The sequence below is a fragment of the Callorhinchus milii genome, unplaced genomic scaffold (assembly GCF_018977255.1).
Source record: "Callorhinchus milii isolate IMCB2004 unplaced genomic scaffold, IMCB_Cmil_1.0 Scaffold3, whole genome shotgun sequence".
Lineage (NCBI taxonomy): Eukaryota > Metazoa > Chordata > Chondrichthyes > Chimaeriformes > Callorhinchidae > Callorhinchus > Callorhinchus milii.
In genome coordinates this window covers 71,413,963-71,434,466 of record NW_024704744.1, presented here as the reverse complement: position 1 = coordinate 71,434,466, position 20,504 = coordinate 71,413,963, and the positions used below count along the sequence as shown (strand labels likewise).

Sequence of the window (20,504 nt, the reverse complement as noted above, 5' to 3'; positions counted from 1 at the left end):
TTTTTGGATCTCTGACTAGGTGCAGTTTTGATTTTTATGCCTGGTCTGGCAGAAATCAAGATGTTGTATGAACAGCTACAGTCTAATCCTTTATTCAACAACCGGCGCAGTAAGAGGTTTGTACTATTGTTAAAATAGAATCCAATGTGTAAGGATTTATTCAAAAGGCACTTCTCACTTTCCCATGATGTAGGGACATTTCATCTCATTGGTCTTGTCTAGATTTAAATCTTATGTGAAAGGGTCGCCAAAGTGTGAAACCTTCAAAAGAGCATTGATCTGATTTACAACATGGATGGTCGCTGTGTGCCACAGCAAACTCCAGCTTTTTTTTGTTGGCTTCTTCTCTTTTATCTCAGGGGGAAACCTATTCATGGTACAAACCTTTTGTTTGTTTGCAAATATATGACAATGGTGCAAATCTCATCAGTGCTTTATATGCCTAATATATTAGTCTTAATCTGATTCAGTTGGTAGCACTCTCGCCACATTGAGGCTTGGAACTCATTTAGTCTAAGGTGACACAACAATGCAGTGCTGCAATGCCGTGCTAGCACTGTTCAGATAGATGTCAGCGCCTTGAGACGTCCTCCCGACGTGAAAGGCACTTTACAAATGTAATTTTGTTGTTGTGGTTAAAGATCCCATATAGTACTATTTGAAAAGTGAAGAGAGTTTCTCTTGGTATCCTGGTCAACAATCCCTCAAATAAAATTTGCTCACTTTATGGCTATTTGTGAGACATTCTTGTGCGCAAATTGCCATTTGACCCCAAAACACACAGTCACTGCATTTTGATACGTTATCCTGACGTGAAGGGTGCTATCCAAAATGTAAAGATTATTATTAATTATTATAGTTAGATATTTAAAAACACATACGCACTCTTTCTGGTTATGAACCCAGTCAGCCACATTTTAACAAGTATTAGTTCTGTTCTAAAGAACTTAAAATGAAATATGACATTTTATAATCAATTATATTTAAACTTTTGCTGCCACATGTTGGAAATGTCATTGAGTTTCATCATTGTACATTCTGTTCTTTTCCAGATGTACTATTAATCCGCTCCATTCCTCGCTGTCCAATGAGGAGCAACAAGCTGTTTTTAATCGCCCCCCAGAAGGGGTTACCAAGATCATAATCTCCACTAACATTGCTGAAACATCAGTTACAATTGACGATGTTGTCTATGTTATCGATTCTGGCAAGATGAAAGAGAAAAGGTATGCAATAGCAAAATTATATTCAAAGACTTACTGGAGACAGAGAGACATAAAGGGTTGCAATACTGTCCTTTTCCTTGAATAAAGCTTAGACGGATGGATTAAAAAGCTCTTCTGTTAAAGATATTAACTAATGATAATAATAAATTGGTTACTTCAATCCACGACTGTTTGTGGGACACGGCTGTGCGCTATTGGCTGCCGCATTTCGCCCACAAAATGTACAGTCAATTCACTTTATAGTATATTCTGTGAAGCGCTTTGAGACATCTCAAAGACATGTTAAGGCGCTATATCAATTGCAAGGATTATTATTATCAACAAAATTAGGGGTAATGTGAATCCATTGGATGAATCAATGCACAAAAGTTCCCATAATCTTGGTCATGTCCTGCCAGAAAATGCTGGCATCACATAACCATTGCTTGTGCTCTGAAGTAAAATTAATCCACATTGTTTGCATGATGTTGAATGAACTCCACATCACACTGGGCCAAGAATATCATACTATCATTTATATTCCTAATATTTTGGGCTATAAATGGTTATTTTAAAGCAACTGACTTGTTCCCACGAAGTGTGAAATGATGCTGTTGTAATGAGTGTAATACAAATCGGTCTGTAGTTGTCATTCTTGTTGTAACCTGCAGGTACGACCCATGCAAAGGAATGGAGAGTCTGGAGGACTCCTGTGTTTCGCGAGCGAATGCTCAGCAGAGGAAGGGTCGAGCTGGCCGTGTAGCGTCAGGGGTCTGCTTTCACCTGTTCACCAGTCACTGCTACCAGCACCATCTCCAGGATCAGCAGTTGCCAGAGATCAAGAGGGTGCCGCTGGAACAGCTCTGTCTGAAGTTGGTGGAAAAATAATGTTTTTAAAACGTTTTGAAAATGTATTTGTAAAAAAAAACACTTTGTTTTGTAGAATTACTGTTCGATATTGGATTTGTAAAAGCCAGTTATTATATGTAGTGCTATGTGGATTTCAGCGTTGTCTAAATTAAAATAATTATTTTAAAGGAAGAAACAAATTATGCAAATAGTAATATGAAATAGGATAGACTGGGTGGTGCACTGGGATAGCATATTATTGAGCCTATGGGTTAAATTTGAATCTAGCCAAGACTGAGGAGATGGAGTGTCCCAACAAGTTGGGAAAGTGGGAAGCCTCAAAATGACAATGAGTTTACTTAGTTTCACTAAGACCCTCCTGTACTAAGTTCCCTGGTACATTTGATGCCTGGGAGCAGCACTAACCCAGCCTGTTCTTAAAATGTTCTGCTGGACGAGCTCCATAGCATGCAGCATAAGATGGACCTGGCCTTGTGGAAGGGCTGAGGGAGGCAGAGTCACAGAGCTGAACTGCAGTAACTTGAGATGGGAGGGTAGCAACCAATGTTTTGCTAAGCACTATAAATTCTGTAGCTCAGGCATTTTCCTCCCCTGCATCCCCTACGTACATTAGAGATGGGAGCACCAGAAGAGGCTTTGAGCCTACTTACTTATCATGCGATGGGATGCAGAGCAGGGAGTTTGTGAGATTTGCAAAAGGATTTGTAAATAGCAAAAGCTTGGTTTTGAGAAAACTCCTGGTGCCCAACAGGAAAGAGACATTAGCATTCTGTATCTGCTGCTTAAAAGCTCCTTTGAGAATCTTAAAAATAATACCCCTTGAAAATGATATATGTGTCATTACAGGACGTCCTCCCGACGTGAAAGGCGCTATACAAATGTAATTTGTTGTCGTTACACTTTGCAGTCTCTGAAGTGGGTTTCCAGTTTATGTTTTTAATAAAGTGTTGCGATCATTTTACATAATTTCTATATCTTTTATTCTGAATTAATTCTATTTTTTGTTTTGTTTAGGATCAAAATTTTGGACATGTTTGAAGGCTGTGATTTAGAATCTGTTCTGTCACAGTTGATTGAGCCACCAGCGGAAGAAGGTTTAAAAGCGGCCAAAAGCCGGTTGCAGGACCTGGGAGCTCTTACAACAGATGAGAAGCTCACTCCCTTGGGTTATCATTTAGCCTTATTGCCTGTGGATGTCCGGATTGGAAAACTAATGCTTTTTGGTGCTATCTTCCGTTGCCTTGATCCAGTTCTAACCATTGCAGCTAGTTTGGCCTTTAAATCTCCTTTTGTAAGTAAAGTTGATCTTCAGATAGATGTTCCTTTTGAGACTTATTACAGCAATGCAGTCAGTACGATGTTCATAATCGGCAGTACAACAGTTAATTGAATTTGCATGACTGCTGTCTAAATGCCATTGTATTTTACGATGGTACTGTTTGCTTACATTTTCTGAAGATGTTCCCGGGTGTGAAATATGAGCTGCATGGGGAGATGCAAAGATGTTACAGCAGATTGGTGTGGATAAATCTTCGCAGTTGCTTTCAGATTTCTTGTGTTGCCAGGAAATTCTGTATCAAACTTTGAAAATATTAATGGACTTGATTCTAAAACTAATTATGTGTGTTAGCGTTAAGGATTTTATACTACATTATAATTTAATTAATTATAAATTAACTACTAAAAGACAATTACTGTTTGTACCATGAATAGGTTTCTCCCTGGGATAAAAGAGAAGAAGCCAACAATAAAAAGCTAGAGTTTGCTGTGGCACACAGCGACCATCTTGCCCTTTGTAAGGCTTATAAGGTAAGACTTCAATCTGCTGATTATTCCAGTTAAAATTATAATAATGATAATATTACCACTTTGCACATTTGTTGAAAGATGATTTTTATTGGCGTGGGGTCTGCCTGTGGAGAATTTTAAAAAAATAGATTTCTGGATGTGGCTTTGATAATGAGAAAAGATTGGTATTCAGGAAGAATGAGACCAAATGCCATGAAGAGTCTTCCTCTCCAAACTTTCCTTGTGCTTTTTGAAGAACATCCATTGTATTTTCTCCTGCTCCACTGAAAACACGGAGCAACCTGGAGTAATCAGACCTTTCCTTCTGTACCGCAAGTCAAATTCTCAGACCCATATCCTACCTCTCCTTTGAAATGATGGATGACATAAGACATTACCCCCAGTGTTCAGCTCTTTGGCAGTAGACTAATGGAATCAGTCATGCTTTTTCTCTCTTGTATCCATTTCTAAGAGATGTATTGACAGAGGATGGGAACATGTTATTGCCTCTTCTTAGTTGGGTAACAATGCAGGAGAATCAAAAGAATTGAATTCTAAAATAGTAGATGGTTTCATCTTTTAAAAAAATGATTGTTTGCAGTTTTTGTGGGTTTTTCTGTGATTACAGTGTGAGAACATGATGCGTGTAATTTGAATTGAACTATCTTGATGTATGTTCCAGATGCAATCATGTATGGTTTTATGTTTTCTGTGTTTTAATACTCCTCTATTACTACCCTAGTGCTGGACAGCTGCACTAAAAGAGAATTGTCATTCAGGGTACAGCTACTGTAAGGAAAACTTCCTATCTGGAAGAGTCCTACAAGTAAGTAACACCTTCAACTTTTAGTTTTTCTGACTAAAAAGATCCCACAGGGCAGAACCTAATGAATATATACAACACAAAATTACATTTGTCTAGCGCCTTTCATTTCGGGAGGACGCCCAAGGCGCTGGACAGTCAGGGATTCTGGACCTGAGCTAGTGGGGTGGGGGTTTGGGTAAAGGGAGGATAGGAGGGTGGCCAAAGAGGAGGATCTTGAGAAGTGCCTTGAAAAAAGCAAGCGAGGGAGCGAGGCGAAGGGAATGTGAAATGGAGTTCCAAAGGGTGGGGGCGGAGATGTACTACGATGATACCAGGATTTATGAACTGAGACTGGAGGCACTAGGCATATTTTCAGGGAAATTGTTGAGGTGAAACCTGGTACAGGTTTTGATAGAGCAGATAAGGTGAAATAATTTCATCGGGTCGATGACTAGAGGACATCAATTTAAGTTGATTACTGAAGGAGCAAAGGGGAGAACAGGATAATTTTTTAAAGGGGAGAGTTGCTAGTATATGTAAAGTCCTGACGGCTGCAGTGGTAGAGGTAGAATCCAGATTAAGAAGGAAAGATAGATGTGTAAAAATTAGTCATTTACAGGGCTAAAAGCAAATGGGATTGAAATGATTGATGTCTCAAAGAAGTAACACAGATATTGTGGGCTGTAAAGTTTTATGGTTCTATAGTGAGATCAAATCTAATAAAAAGGTGAAATATGCTCAATGGGCTGAATGGCCTCCTTGTATTCCTATAGATTACACATTATGCCAATCGTAAAGCATACGGTGGACTGGACTAGAGTAATATTTGTTCTCTGTTATGTTCTGACCTCTTATAGGAGATTGCCAGCATGAAGAGACAGTTTGCAGAGCTATTGTCTGACATTGGATTTGTAAAAGAAGGACTGAAAGCCAGATATATTGATAAGATGTCCTCACAGGGAGGAGATGGAATCGTGGAAGCCACTGGACAAGAGGTTAAGATATAATTATTACCTTTCAGTGCCAAAGTTGTTCTGGTACAACATTTCAATGTGCAGAATGCATTCATCCAAATGAGTCTTGTATGAAAGGAATTTCAGGGATAATTCTACAGTCAAGTTAGGTTCATGGGTGTCCCCGTTAAACAACAACAAGATTACATTTGTATAGCGCCTTTCACTTCGGGAGGACGTCCCAAGGCGCTGGACAGTGTACAGCATTTCAGACCCGAACTGGGGTCAGGGAGGGAGAAGGGAGGGGAGGGGAAGGGGGATGATCGATGGCATGGTTGAAGAATAGGGTTTTGGGGCGGAACTGAAGGAGGCTAAGGATGGGGCAAGGCGGAGTAATTGGAGGATGGAATTCCAGAGGTTGGGGGCAGAGTGGCTGAAGGCTCTCCCGCCAATAGTGGGGTAGATGGGTCGGGGGACGTGGAGTAGGCCAGAGCCGGCTGAGCGGAGGGAACGGGCGAGTTGGTAGGGGGTTAGGAGGTCACAGAGGTAGGGTGGGGCGAAGCCACGGAGGGCTTTGTAGGTGAAGACCAGGATCTTGAACTGGATCCTCTGAAGGATAGAGAGCCAATGGAGTCGGGCGAGAGTGGGGGAGATGGGGTCACGGAGTTTGGTGCGGGAGAGGACACGGGCTGCAGAGTTCTGGATTATCTGCAGCCTGTGGAGGGAGGAGTTGGGAAGGCCGACAAGCAGGTCGAGCCTGGAGGTGATGAAGCCATGAACAAGAGTTTCAGCGGCCTGAGGGGTGAGGTAGTGGCGTAGTCGGGCGATGTTACGGAGGTGAGGGAAGGCAGAGCGGGTCATGGCTTGGATGTGGGGAAGAAAAGACAGTTGAGAGTCGAACAAGACACCCAGGTTCCTGACTGGCTCGGTGAGTTGTAGTGTGCAACCATGGAGGTTGATGCTGCCAGAGGCTGAGGCGCTGGCGCGAGCCAATCAGGAGGACCTCAGTCTTGTTCACATTCAACTGTAGGAAATTTGCCCTCATCCAGGACTTGATGTCCGACAGACAGTCTGTCAGGACAGCAGTGGTCCTGGAGTTGAGGGTAGAGGCAGAAAGATAGAGTTGGGTGTCATCCTTATACATGTGGAAGTTGACCCCATGTTTGCGGATGGGGGAGCATGTAGATATTAAGGCGGAGAGGGCCAAGGACAGAGCCCTGGGGGACACCAGACGTGACAGTGCAGGGGCTGGAAGAGAAACCGTTAGAGGCAACAAAGTGGAGACGGTGAGAGAGATAGGATTCAATCCAGGCAAGAGCGGGTCCGTGAAGATTAAGTAAAGAGGAGAGGCAGTGTATGAGGATGGAGTGGTCGACAGTGTCGAAGACGGCAGAGAGGTCTAGGAGGATAAGGAGGCAGAGGGAGCCCTGATCACAGATGTTCAGAATGTCATTAATCATTGTCATTAAAATGGATTTCCACTCAGAATCCTCCAGGTATTGTGTTGCCCATCTCAGCAATGTCATTATGAGGAGTTACCAAGCAGAGACTATATGTTTTCCTCAACGAGTTGATCTTGTGCATCTGATGATGTTTCAGATCAGTAGTGACAAAGAAACATTAGGAAGAAGTCAATGTATTGCAAAGAAAGAGAATTAATTTCAAATGCAGAATCACACACCAGAAGTATTTTGTAGAAATATTTCCAAAGAGTAAAATATTGTATTTTAATGTCTACAGTTATGTTGTTTTTTTTAACAATCATCTCTTGATTTTTTTGTCCTAGGCCAATTCCAATGCAGAAAATATGAAACTGGTCTCAGCGATTCTGTGTGCTGCGCTCTACCCTAATGTAGTCCAAGTAAGTTCAGAACATGTTTGATTTGTGATGTTGTGATTTACTTATGTCTTTAAGTGGAATATATATTGTGTTTTTTTTCAGGGGAAAGAGAGAAAGAGAAATATTATTTTTTAAAAAAAGAATTACATAGACTGTATAGCACAGAAACAGGCTATTTGGCCCAACAAGCCATTCTACTACCCTCAGTTTGTTAGATAATGGCAGATCTTTCAAACCCATCTCCACGTCATAATTTCTCTGGGATTGTCCCTTAGAATCATGGAAAGTTTACAGCCCACAATGTATTTGCAGGTCATAGCTCATTCACTGTAGTGATCTAGCGTATTTCCATTCACTGCTCTTTCCCCATTACTTATAGTTGTGGTTTTGTAGATATAAATGTATGAAGTGCTTAGCTTTTCCAAAAGGGACATCCCAGTTTGTAACACAGAGGACTGACACAAAACAACTCCACGGGGCTATTGGGACTCAATGCATTTCAAACCTTTAGTTAAGAAATCCCATTTGAGTCACCAATCTTACTTGCTGTTTTCTCCAGTTACTGTTGAAGTACCGAATCATGACTACTTGGGTGAAGAAGTTCTGGAGGAAACTGGTACCCCAGGGCCTGCAGACTTAGCATCTGACTTTCCTGTCGCACAGTTTATGCACTGATTTATTGCCAGCCAGTGTCCAGCTGTGAGCCATAGAAACAGAGAAGCTCTTTTTAAAAACAAAACAGACTCATAAAAAGAGCTCTTAAATACTAGTTTTATATTTTCAGCAATAAACATATAGTTAACATTACTATACTTTACATCTGATATTGAAGATATATTTTCTAAACTAGGTTAAGTTGGTGCCTTGAGGTGAGGAGAAATTAGTCTGTCCCTTCTATTCCTCTGTTGAACTGCTTTCTCCTTAAAAGAATGCTATGATTCCAAGGGAACCATTTAGTCTTCCTTTACTTTACCCAAGTGACCACTATTCCTATGTAGAGCTTGACTGAATGTTGTTCAGCAGCCAAGCCTCATCCTGTTTTCACAAAATGTCCACACGCTTGAATCTTTCAGTTGGGGTCTCTAGTAACAGTCAAGAATGGGAATTTCTAACCTAATGGTGTTGAGGACATTTTAATGCCTTGAGCTTGGATTAATTAACTTAATGCAGATGGGGATTCAAACCTTCTACCTTCTTGTTTTGTGTGGCCAGTACTCTACCCACTGGGCATTCAGAGGAACTAACAAAAAATCTTTATTCATCCACAGGTGACTGTTCCACAGGGCAAGTATCAGCACACCAGTAGTGGGGCAATAAAAATGCCACCAAAAGCAGAAGAATTGCGCTTTGTCACAAAGAATGATGGAAATGTCCATATCCACCCCTCTTCTGTGAACTATCAGGTGAGCTTATAGTATTTATCTGATGAAGGATTTGTATAAATATGCAACCACTTGCAAGCAGGGTCATACTGTTCTGTTGATGTGGACTACTCATTCTAAGGCTGGTTCACTGTTTTAATGTCTCGCTGTGTTCACTGATTCTTGCATCATGTCACCCTGTATCAGGATGGCGATATTGGTAAAATAATACGGTGCTGCATGAATCAAAGCCAGTAAACTTTTATTTGAGTTGCCCTTTTGCTTTTAAGGTGTTTTCTTCTTTACCTTTTCTTGCGTGCTGTGCACGTCTGACAAGGCTGACCCTGCTCCCAGATCAGCGCTGCTCTGAAATCCATTACTAAATGTGCACAGCCACTGACCTTCGTTGTCTGTTGGGAAAGAGTCTGGCTTCTGCCTTGTATCACATCAGAACAGTGGTTACAATTGGCCTCAGCTGTGGTGGTCCTGAAGTCAAATAGATCCCGGACACTCACTGTTAGTGTGTAAATTATTGCCACTTTGACAAGGTATGAGAACGCAACTAAGGTTTGAGAAACCATGAAAAGGACTCCAATGCTTTCAGTAGAGCAGGGGAAAAATTGACAAGTATTAAAAAAAAATTGCTGGTTTCCTAGTAGACAGTGTCTTTGGTACCTCCATGAGAGTGGAGGGGAAGATTCAACATGTATTCCAACACTCCTTAAAACTATCTAAGTGTAAAGTGTATTGTAAAATGATCAACTGATGCTGCAGTATGCTGCATTGCCTCTGTGCCATTGAAATCTTTCTTAAAATGAACCTGGACAGTTCATTCACGATCAACCTTTTGTCTTTTGCAAATAATTCAATCCATGAAAAGCACTCTGCTGAAGAAATCAGAATGTAATATTTAACACTTCCAATTGGAATTGTAGGTGCGACACTTCGAAAGCCCATACTTGGTGTACCACGAAAAGGTGAAAACCAGCAGAGTGTTTCTGCGAGACTGCAGCATGGTATCCGTGTACCCGTTAGTCTTATTTGGAGGTGGCCAGGTCAATGTACAACTGGAGCGGGGGCAGTTCATAATTTCTCTGGATGAAGGGTGGATTCGGTTTGCTGCTGCTTCCCACCAGGTGAGAGAACCTTTCTTTTCGTCCTTCAAGAAAATCAACTGAATTGAAAAACATTTGCTCCATGAAAATGCTTCAGGCAATCCTTCAGTCAAAAACCTACCATAGTATATTAATCCCAGAAGGACTGATTTTTAAATTTAAATTATTTATCACAGTATCTTAAAACTGAATCTTGAACAGCAAGTTATACGAGCAAAAGTAAACAGAAGAAATAAATGCTTCTTGCAGTTCATTTTGTAATGTATTTTTCATACTAATTGGGTTTCTGTTCTCTCCAGCCCATCACCCCCATCTAAAAAAGCAGAGTGCAGGAGATTACCAAATGGGGCGTGAGCCATTGCTGCTCCACATTAGAAGGCTGGTCTGACTAAGTCTGCTCTTACCAAGAGAGAAATGCCTCACCCATTGGATGCCTCCCTGTAATAATAATACAGTAGTATCTTGGGAATTACAGGTCCAAGCCCACTTCCTACTGCAGTGTATTGCACCATAAGCTGCATTACATCTTTAAATATAATACATATTAATCATTAGGGTACAGAATTTTTCAGCTTTTGTGCAACTTTGTATAACTTAGAAAGCAAATTTGTCAGAATTTTGCAAAGTCCAGTTTATTCAGCCTATCTGGCTAATGAAACTATCACAATTCCAAGAGAACAAGAGTCTGGGATTGCTTCAGCCTTAAAAAATAAAGCAAGTAGGATTCACTATGACATTATCTTGTCTAAATACTTGATTTCAATGATGAGAGTGAAAGGAACACTGCACTGTAATGTTTCAGTAGCTGGGAGGTGAAACATTATGTTATTTTTAAATAACTTTCACTTCACCAGAAATGAAATCAATTGTTTTTCCTATTCTTGCACACTGTGCAGGTCGCTGAGCTGGTGAAAGAGCTGCGCTGGGAACTGGACCAGCTTTTGGAGGATAAAATCAAGAACCCCACTATGGACCTGTGCAGTTGTCCACGAGGATCACTCATTATCAACATGATTGTGAAACTTATAACAACTCAGTGAGAACCAGTCTGGAGAGGACTGTCGGGGTACAGTAGAACAATTCTAGGCTTCAGCACTTGCCTACACAACTTGTAGGCCCTTTGCTTTCCAACATTCACATCTGAGGATCCTTCTGAGCACTTTGGGTGGAACAGTAGCTCGAAATGACTGATCGACTGTCCCAAACCAGATAAAATGTGTATGAACATCTGAAGCATGAAGCAGTAAAGTAATACTGAGACTGTTAGTAAAGACGTGACCAACATTTTACTAAAATTAAAATGGAAATTGAACATTTACTGTTTTAACATGCAGCTGTATTTCATAATCTGGATACACAGAAATTTGCAATCCAGTGAATTTCATTGCTGTAAATTTGTCAACTAGAAGTGTATTGCCATAATGTGACAATAACTATATTCCACTCCAATAGGATGTTTTTCTTCTCACAGAAAAGTTTATGGTGAACAAATTGTGCCATGTTGGTTGCTGCTATTTCCAGTTTGAGACTTGGGTTACTATGAACAGTTAGAGAGCGCTGTGCCCATGTCCATTCTACACATAAAAATATTGTATGAATAATATTTTTTTAAAAGTTAAATGGGGGAATAAAAAGACAAACAGTTACTAACTTAGGATAGTGAATTCCTGATCTTGCAATTCAGCATCAAAAGAGTAATACAGTATTAGCAGCAGGGAATCTCCTTATATCACATTGTCTTGCTGCAGCTAAGAGAGCTGTTTATGACATTTATAGAGTTGTGAATCAAAAGGAGAAAAAATGAAAGGAGTGGGTAGGAAATGATCTACAGACTAATAATAATAAATAATAATAATAATAATAAATGGGTTGTATGAAGGTGACAACGTAAGACTTGGTAGCCCATTAGAAACTGTACCATAAAGCCAGGCTTTCTTAATACAGAACAATATTGACTATAGTCTTCAGAGGATGCAATTTACTTTTGTATTTAATATAAGATGTTAAATTGCAATCCTGTCTGCCTGTTCAAGTGGACGTTAAAGAAGGTTCTCCCAGTATCCTGCTAACAATTCCCAAATAAAATTGATCATTGGTTCATAATTGGTTGTGGGATAATTTGTGCACAAACTGGCTGCTGTGTTTGCTAACAACATACATAGTCACTAACCTTAACAGTAAAGTGCTTTGAGGCATCTCAACAATGCGATAAGATGCTTTTTGAAAGGATTAAGATTAAGTGCCACTCCACTCTTAAAGGTATTTCACTGTGTGTTGTTTATTACAAAAGTCTAGTAAATGCCTTAATTGCCTTCTGGAATATTTACAGCAAATTGTTTTTGGTTTGAGAAGAATCCCTGGACTTAATGCAATGGGCAAATACTCAAAATGTATTTAAATTTGTTTAAATTTGAGAGGAGTCAAGAAGTTTATTGTAGGTGAGTAAAGAATAATGAATAGGGTGAATTAAAATGACTGCCATAGGAAGATAAAACGTGCTCAATAGTGGAGAATCTCTGCTTTTACAAATGTTTTGTGATTTACAAACATGAAATGACAATTTAGACCCATCACTTAATATATAAAAGTTACAGTAAGAAAGTATTTTGAAATGAACAAGCAAGGAAGATGGTTATTGATGAAAGTAAATTATATCAAATCAAAGTGGAGGTCAGTGCCAACATTAAGGCCAGTATTGAAGTGTGCCATTTCAAAAATATGACTATCATTGTGATAACTGAGAATTTATCTTCAACATTTCACGAAAATATATTCCTTTAATTAGCGACTGAGTTTACCCCTATGGACTTTGTAGTATATTTTATTTGCTTGAGTTCTTTGAATAACCCAAGCTTGTTTAAATTTCATATTTAACAAATTGGAAATTGTTAGCAAATTTAAACTCCTCCTGAACTTTCTCCTCTCTTGGATGTGATGATTTGCGCTGGAATAAAGTTCCATGGTTATAGCAACCTTGCAGTTACTTGTTTGAACAGTGACCATTGCTTGGTTGTTGGATGAGGAAGGTATCAGTTGATTGTGTAATAATAATGAAGTCATTAGTCATATCACTGTGCATCTGAGGTCCGTTAATTCAGCAAACCTGGGACTTTTCTGAGCTACAGCGTGAAAGCAACGTGAAATAACATGCATTATATTTACCATCAGAGAAACCCTTAATGCATCACTAACTGGGCTCAGACCTCCAATGTGTAAGATATCTTATCTAAACTTCTAAGTTCCCCCAGCTCAGTATCTGTTTGAAAGGACAGACAGATCTAATACGACTGGAGCCAGAAGAGCTGCTTGATATTAGGTGGTCTTACCGTTGTTATGGGATCTCCTGTGCTTCTATCGCCGTTTACCTGAAATGAAAATGTGTATTGCAGCAATACCATGTTCCGTAGATCTCCTGTTGCACTATGGTAACTGATACATGTAAATAGTGTATCTCTTTAATAATTTATAACTATCTATAAGTTATACCTTTTGCGCTCACGTGGAGCCTTCAATTCTCTCTATTATGCATTGTGCTGCAGCCCATATACAACTAGCCAGTAAGTTTCCTTCAGAAAGGATGGACAGGTATTCAGCCTTCTCCACATTTTTTTCAAACAGGAAGACAAAACTGGTCAGTTTACAACGGTGTTTAGCTAATTAATACTGCTGTAGTTGGCAATTGATCATTTTTTGTATACAATCCTTTAGCACCATTTTGTGAATTAATAGACAAACTGCTAAATGTTATTTTCATAATGCAAGTTGTCTCAAAGCAATTTTGATATTTAAGCCTCATCACCAATTGAATATAAGTACAATATATACACCCAGAATGTAACCAAAGTTATTTAACCAATAGACCTTTTTTTACTGTCTATTTTACTCAGCTACAGTGACACAAATGAAAGCTTGCAGGCATGATGGCTAACCTCAAAACTTTTTTTAAAAAAGTAGAACACTATGTTCTGAGCTTTAATCTACAAATAGTGCATATATTTGGAATAATAAAATAACTTTCAATGTGGTCCCACATCTTACATTTACAATACAAAAACTGCAATAAAGGCACAAGTCTATGTCCCTCGGTCAAGGAACTATAATTGATGAGGGAATTCAATAATAATGAATGGACCGAAATGATATTACGTAAATTTAATAGTAAAACTTTATTCTCATTAATTTTTATGATGTTCACAAGTTGGGTTACACTTAATAAGACTCTGAACCCTTGATAAAATAATTTCATTTGAACTATTACAGTCTTCAGGACAGTATGGTGGAGAAATTGTCAATACTCCAGCCACACACAGCACATCCCGCTGACTCCCCTGTTCTGTGACTGGAATAAGGTTCTTCTCCAGCCAAGATTTAAGGCTGGATTTCCGTTGTTCAAGCTCATCTTTACTGTAGCTTCTGGCGTTTGCAGGCTTGAATAAAGCAGAGAGTCTCTCAGCTGTATGGTTTCCGTCTTCATTCATCACTTCCACCGATTGGATTGCGTGTCCCATAACAGTCACAACAGACACCTTGCCAGCATCCAGGAAGTTCACTAGGACAATGCTGCAAGAAGTTTACAAATCACATATGAGCAACTAAATAACGCCACAAAGGTTAGTCTAAAATTCCAAGCTTCAAAGGCGAACTATGTTAGAGTGATGCTTGGCCACCATCACCAACTTATGCTACTACAATAACTTGGATTTATTTAGCACCGTCTTATGTAGGATTACGTCTGAGTACTTTACAGTGACGGGCTTGGGAGCAAGGATGGGAAGAGAGGGGGAAGTGATTGTAGGTAGGTTTAATACAATGATACGGAAACAGGCCATTTGCCGCCTATTGAAATTCTGAGAATGAAGATTCTACCTACAATGTAACTAAATAATAATAATAATCCTTGCATTTAATATAGCGCTTTTCACCGGGAGGACGTCCCAAAGCGCTTCACAGAACACACTGTAAAGTGAATTGACTGTATATTTGTGGGCGAACGCGGCAGCCAATTCCGCACAGCAATGTCCCACATACAGTCGTAGATTGAAAATGACCAATTTATTATTGTTTTGGGTTTTGGAGGGATTATTATTAGGTTCTGTGTGGAGTAAGGAAACTTGCCCAAGGCTTCGCCCTCTGCCTGGGATTGAACCCAGGTCTCTCGCTTGCAAAGCGAGTGCTCTAACCACTGAGCTACAGGACTCCACTGAGCTACAGGACTCCACTCCAGTTAAAAACTGCTTGGTAAAGGGAAGAGAAAAGAATAAGGATAATTACATAGGGGCACTTTTTCAATAAATTGAATGTTTATAAAAATATACAAGTGTACCTTGCTGAGACTGGATCAACTGTGAAGACCCATCCTTGGAATGTATTTTTTTCGTCCGCCGTGACTTTTACTTCTTTGTTCACGTATTCTTGCCATTCCAAAGGTTTCTTTGTAATCCATTCATTCATGTTCAGTAGGCAGTCACGTTCTTAATCTATCACAAGAAAAATATAGAAATCATAAGAAGATACAACTCATATCTTTACCATAAGCGCGGTTCATGTGAAAAATAATTCTTGAAACACTTTACGATTAAAAATGAAGTGAAAAATATATAAACTCTTGTGCAGAGTTGGGGGAGCCATTGACAGAGGTGCTATCTTTCATGACAGGAAGCTCCAGCATGGAGGCCGCTATATAAGTAGATTTGTTGTTGTTATTGCCTGATACAAAAAGAGAAGGGAATTTCTTCCAATGTCCCTGACAACAATCTGGATAAAGTTAAGACATTCTCTTCATGTTTGTTTGTGGGACAACTGTGTGCACATTCAGTGTAATGTCTACACTCTGCAGTAAATACTGTGAAGCACTTTGTGAGATGTTGACAATGTGATAAGGAAAATTCAAATGCAAGGATTATTAATATTATTATTAACACCCCAAGCTGGTTTCAGGAGGGAATCTTCAGTGTAATTAATGATCAAAAACACAAAATAGCGTAGTAGAAAGAAACTATTTAGAAACATCGTAAATCCAATCTCAATTAAGCAGTAAATAATGCAACAGTGATAATAATAATAATCCTTGCATTTGATATAGCGCTTTTCACGTCGGGAGGACGTCCCAAAGCGCTTCACAGAATATACTGTAAGTGAATTGACTGTATATTTATGGGCGAACGCGGCAGCCAATTGCGCACAGCAATGTCCCACAAACAGTCGTGGATTGAAAATGACCAATTTATTATTGTTTTGTTTTTGGAGGGATTATTATTAGGCTCTGTGTGGAGTAAGGAAACTTGCCCAAGAATGCCTGGAATTGAACTCAGGTCTCTCACTTGCAAAGCGAGTGCTCTAACCACTGAGCTACAGGACTCCACGATAGAAATAAGCATATCATCCACTGAACTGATTTGAGGAAGATCTGGATGTAGGCTTACTGTATATTCCATTATCCAAATTTACCCCCCAAATTCTTATTAATTGGCTACTTGTCTTATTGCGTTTGTGGTTGCTGTTGGTACAATGACTTGCTGCTTTTGCCTGTACAATATCCATTTAATTTCTAATCAAATGTAATCTTTAGTGCATCAAACCTTTTACGTTAACTTGAAGGTACAAGCCCGGGTTAGGGTAGAATAGAGACAGATAGTTGTTCCACTTACTGACGATATTATAGGACTTTTAATGCATAGAACAGCAAAAAATTACATTTATATAGTGGTTTCACATCGGAAGGACGTCCCAAGGCACTGGACAGTCAAGGGTGTGCACTCGAGCTGAGGGTTGGAATCAAGAGGGGTGGAGGATAGAACGTGTCTTGACAGGTTGTGGCTTCAGCCTCACGACATCTGATTGCCGATTAGTGCGACGCAGGCTTTTTAACTACACAAAAAGCTAATGAGTTGGTATCCCATTAACCGGCAGTCACATAAATGGCAAGCTCCGACTTTGGAAGACCAGTTCCTCCAGCAGGCGGGTACTCCAGGGCACTGCGGATGACAGCACAGCCAAACCTGGCTCATCGGGAGGACTTGGCAGGGCAGATCAGTCACTGGGGACAGGGAATCCTGGTCACCCTGCAGGCCAAAGCCCCAGCAGGCAGGGTGGCCCTAGTTGGACAAGCAGAGGGAACGCTTGCCAAGCAGCGATACCTGGACACGACTGGCTGCCCCATTTCGCCCACAAAATACACCACCTCTGCACTTCACAGTATATTCATTCCGCGAAGGGCTTTTGATGCGTCTCGAAGACGTGATAAGGCGCCACATCAAGCGCAAGGATTATTATTATTATTATTATTATGCGGTTCGGGCTGGTCATGACTCCAGTAGCCCCCAACACACACTCTGGGGAGACACCGACACCCCCCCCCCAAGGGCGTGGCTGTCGCCAACCTGCGCTTTTAATAGTTTCCACCCTCAGGCGAGCAGGCGGTGGCCCTCCAGCGGAGGTGGCCCTCCCGTGTGCATTTCCATCGCAGACCCCGAGGAGATGCGCTCCCACGTGTCGGTGGTGCACGGCGGCCTGGTTTGGCCGCGCGGGGGTTCTCCCCGGTGCTGCGGTCCCCACCCAGTGAGGAGAGCAGCCACCTACCCGCCCCGCCCGGCCCGGCCCGGCCCTCCAGCCGGAGCGCGGCCTCCCCAACAGGGAGGGCGCCGTGAACACCGAGCAACCGCCGGCGTGACAATCCCACACAGGGGCGGGCGGGCGGGCGGGCGCGCCTTTCCCGCCCCGGTCCCTCACCGGCACTGAGCTCGCGGCTCTCACCTCCCGCTCCTCCTCGGGTGGCGTCACCCTCCCGCGCGCCGCTTCCAACCGACGTCACAGCAACCGCCGTCGCCGTTTGAATGGAGCCGCGCGCCCGGCCTGGGCCACGTCACGTCGCGTTACGTCACGTCAGGTCTCCAAGGGATAATAATAATAATAATAATAATAATAATAATAATCCTTGCATTTGATATAGCGCTTTTCACGTCGGGAGGACGTCCCAAAGCGCTTCACAGAACACACTGTAAAGTGAATTGACTGTATATTTGTGGGCGAACGCGGCAGCCAATTGCGCACAGCAATGTCCCACAAACAGTCGTAGATTGAAAATGACCAATTTATTATTGTTTTTGTTTTTTGGAGGGATTATTATTAGGCTGTGTGTGGAGTAAGGAAACTTGCCCAAGGTTTCGCCCTCGGCCTGGAATTGAACTCGGGTCTCTCGTTTGCAAAGCGACTGAGCTACAGGACTCCATGGGATGCCATCAATCACAAGTCCATTTGTAGCCCAAAGTCCACCAAAGCCTTGCTCAAAACATAGCCCGGTGTAATATATACCTGGTCTGATATAGCTCGCAGAGTGGCCCCTCTAGGTCTAGTGCTTTTGAAAAGGTCTTCAAAGCAGGGGTGGCGGGGGGGGGTGGGGGGGGCATGTTTTGCATGTTTTAATAAATAAATATTTATTATTAAAACTTAGCCACCCAGCCTAACGCCCTCGTTTCCACGCGCAATTCCAACAAAAACGCACCCCGATCGGGCGTGATGCCGCCCCAATCCGGTGACACTGAAGCCAAGAGCCCCGGGTGCCGATTGCCACAAGCTGGGCACGCGGGTTGCCGATGCAGCGTTGGTTCAAATAATAATAATTCTTTAACGATAATAATGCTCGCATTTGATGCAGAGCAGAGCAGCGTTCCCAGGTTTGCCAGATACTACAAATATATGTGTAGTCTCATGTCGTCAAATAAAGCACTGCCCGACGTCTTCCCCCACCCTGGTGGATTTCTCCCAAGTTAAAGCTCTCACTCCCCACCCTCCCTTGACACTTGAATAATAACGACAACTTGCATTTATATAACAATGCCCGATGCCGAGCCAGAGGGAGGGGAAAGGTGACCGCAGGCACGGTCAAAGAGGAAGGTCTTCAGGCGCAACCTGAAAATGGGGAAAATAATAATCCTTGCATTTGATATAGCTCCTCATCACATTGTTGAGACGTCTCAAAGTCCTTCACAGAATACCCTGTAAAGTGTAGTGGCTGTGTGTTTTGTGGTCGATATGTACATGTATATTTAGAAATAAACATAGAAGAGACAATGCCTTGCTTTACTTACGGCATCAAATCAGGGGGATGTGGCACACTGAGGATGAACACATCATAATTCAGGAGGATAGAGACCATTTAGTGAAGGCGGCAGGTAGGTGAGATGCAGTTTACTGCACTGCAGAGTGAAGTGCCAAGGTACACTTTCCTGCCCTAGGCTACACACACACGTGCTCTTTTATAGCACCTTTCACATAGGAATAACATCTTAAAGAATATTATCTCCATTCTTGGCCAACTCCACTGGGTTAGCTTTACCCCAGCAGATGAACTTCAAGACTTTTGCCCTGACCTTCAATTCCTTTATGGCCCCACCCTCCCTTCTTACCTATACCATCTACTCCAGGCTAATTCTCTTCCTACCTTCCACTCTTCGGATACAGTTTGTTTCTCACTTTCTCTGTCCCACTATCAACAGATGAGTCTCCAACCGATGTGCCCACACTTTCTGTAATTCTTTCCAAAATCCCTTTGCATCATATCTTCTTGCCTTCAAAAATCAGGCGGCGCAGATCCATACATCTTTTGAGGTGAGAGTGCAGGTAGAAAAGAATACTGTATATGAAAAGCAAATCAGAGTTGGGGTTAGACTCGGGGTCCCCATAGTGTGTGTTGGGTATTGCAGAAATTTAACCAGTAAAAACCACAAGGTTATTGAGAGCATTTTCTGACAAGCTTCCCATTGCATGTCAAGCTAGGACCACCCTAACCGTTAACGCTTTGACTTGCAGGGTTGATAGGAGCTGTGTGGGAAGAATCCCTGCTCTTAGTGACTGGTCCGACCCTCCAAGTCTTGCTGATGAGCCAATCTAGCTGGTCTGTCATCAGCCCTGCGGACCCACTTGGCTCAGCCTCGACTGTGAGTTCAAAGTCCTAACGTAGGGTTTGAACCCATAACCTTCTGACTCTTAGGTGAGCATGCTACTAATGAAGCCAGCCAATATTAATCAGAAATATTCAATATACTTAACAATGCATCTCACCAACAAAACATTTATAATTTAGTAGTCAGGATTAACTTTTATTTACAAAGTATGAGGTACTTGGGTTAACCATCAGTGTGAATTACATATAAACTATTATAAATATTAGAATATATACAATATATTATGTGTATGAGATGATAACAGTAGTATAAAACTAAATGCAAACTGTATTGAATATTACTGTTTAGCCGAATACTCAGTCATACATATAGTTCCCAGCATTTCACTTTTTAGAAAGATTATTCAGGCCTAGTAGACCTACAACTTCTTTTGAATAAAGATTTGATTAAAGAATGTTAATGAACGTCAAAATAATTAGCAGACATATTTCTAAAATACCTGGATAACTTTTGCATTTCTAAACTGAACCTAATATTATATAATGCTTAATGTATAAACATATAACAAAACTGTAGCTGTTAGTATTAACAGTGAAAAAGGAACCTTTAAAATCCATTCAAAGTTCACATACAGATAGACCATATTTACCAAGTCACATTATGTC

General features: G+C 41.2%; 2 protein-coding genes across 4 annotated transcripts in view; one reads left to right on the top strand and one right to left on the bottom strand.

Annotated features, from left to right (window-relative positions):
- dhx57 (DEAH (Asp-Glu-Ala-Asp/His) box polypeptide 57) overlaps positions 1 to 11,255 on the top strand; it is a 32,779-nt gene extending 21,524 nt beyond the window's left edge. The window contains 11 exon segments of the mRNA XM_042332702.1: positions 20 to 116; positions 1,053 to 1,226; positions 1,877 to 2,077; positions 3,090 to 3,366; positions 3,789 to 3,884; positions 4,606 to 4,689; positions 5,526 to 5,663; positions 7,408 to 7,482; positions 8,730 to 8,864; positions 9,758 to 9,958; positions 10,834 to 11,255. Coding sequence (XP_042188636.1) covers positions 20 to 116; positions 1,053 to 1,226; positions 1,877 to 2,077; positions 3,090 to 3,366; positions 3,789 to 3,884; positions 4,606 to 4,689; positions 5,526 to 5,663; positions 7,408 to 7,482; positions 8,730 to 8,864; positions 9,758 to 9,958; positions 10,834 to 10,977 — 1,622 coding nt within the window. The 3' untranslated portion in view covers positions 10,978 to 11,255.
- Positions 11,256 to 14,082: 2,827 nt separating this feature from the next.
- Positions 14,083 to 19,568, bottom strand: gemin6 (gem (nuclear organelle) associated protein 6). 3 transcript variants are annotated; one of them, NM_001292886.1, is given in 3 exon segments: positions 14,083 to 14,497; positions 15,261 to 15,414; positions 17,666 to 17,708. In NM_001292886.1, coding segments are annotated over 2 exon segments (513 nt in total). In that variant the 5' UTR covers positions 15,389 to 15,414; positions 17,666 to 17,708; the 3' UTR covers positions 14,083 to 14,112.
- Between the last annotated feature and the right edge of the window lie 936 nt (positions 19,569 to 20,504).